General features: G+C 71.2%; 1 protein-coding gene across 6 annotated transcripts in view; it reads right to left on the reverse strand.

The window, feature by feature from the left end:
• The window catches only part of MAPK11 (mitogen-activated protein kinase 11), a 3636-nt gene extending 3340 nt beyond the window's left edge, over window positions 1-296 (reverse strand). For all 6 annotated transcript variants that reach the window (XM_015568732.1, XM_015568731.1, XM_015568730.1 and 3 more), the window contains exons 1-2: window positions 280-296; window positions 95-206 (exon numbers count right to left, since the gene is read on the reverse strand). In XM_015568732.1, the coding sequence (XP_015424218.1) occupies window positions 95-187 (93 nt within the window). In that variant the 5' untranslated portion in view covers window positions 188-206; window positions 280-296. The remainder of the gene's footprint in view (window positions 1-94; window positions 207-279) is intronic.
• Between the last annotated feature and the right edge of the window lie 6 nt (window positions 297-302).

Here is a 302-nt window from a genome sequence, read left to right on the forward strand (position 1 = left end):
CTGCATGCCTTCGGCCCCGCCCGCCCAGGCCACGCCCACATCCAGCCCTGCCCCATGCCCCGCCCACCTTCAGCACCGCCCCGGCCCCGCCCACCTTCAGCCCGCGCAGCAGCTGGTACACGAGGAACTGCACGTGCTCGTCGCTCAGCGCCTGGCACTTGACGATGTTGTTGAGGTCGGCGCCCATCAGCGTGGTCACCAGGTACCTGCGCGTGGTCACCTGGTCTCAGCACCGGGCCCTGCTGCCCCCTCCCCGCCGCGCGCGCCGGCGCCGCTTACACTTCGCTGAAGTCCTCGATGGA

Source organism: Myotis davidii, unplaced genomic scaffold (assembly GCF_000327345.1).
Source record: "Myotis davidii unplaced genomic scaffold, ASM32734v1 scaffold845, whole genome shotgun sequence".
Taxonomy (NCBI): Eukaryota; Metazoa; Chordata; class Mammalia; order Chiroptera; family Vespertilionidae; genus Myotis; species Myotis davidii.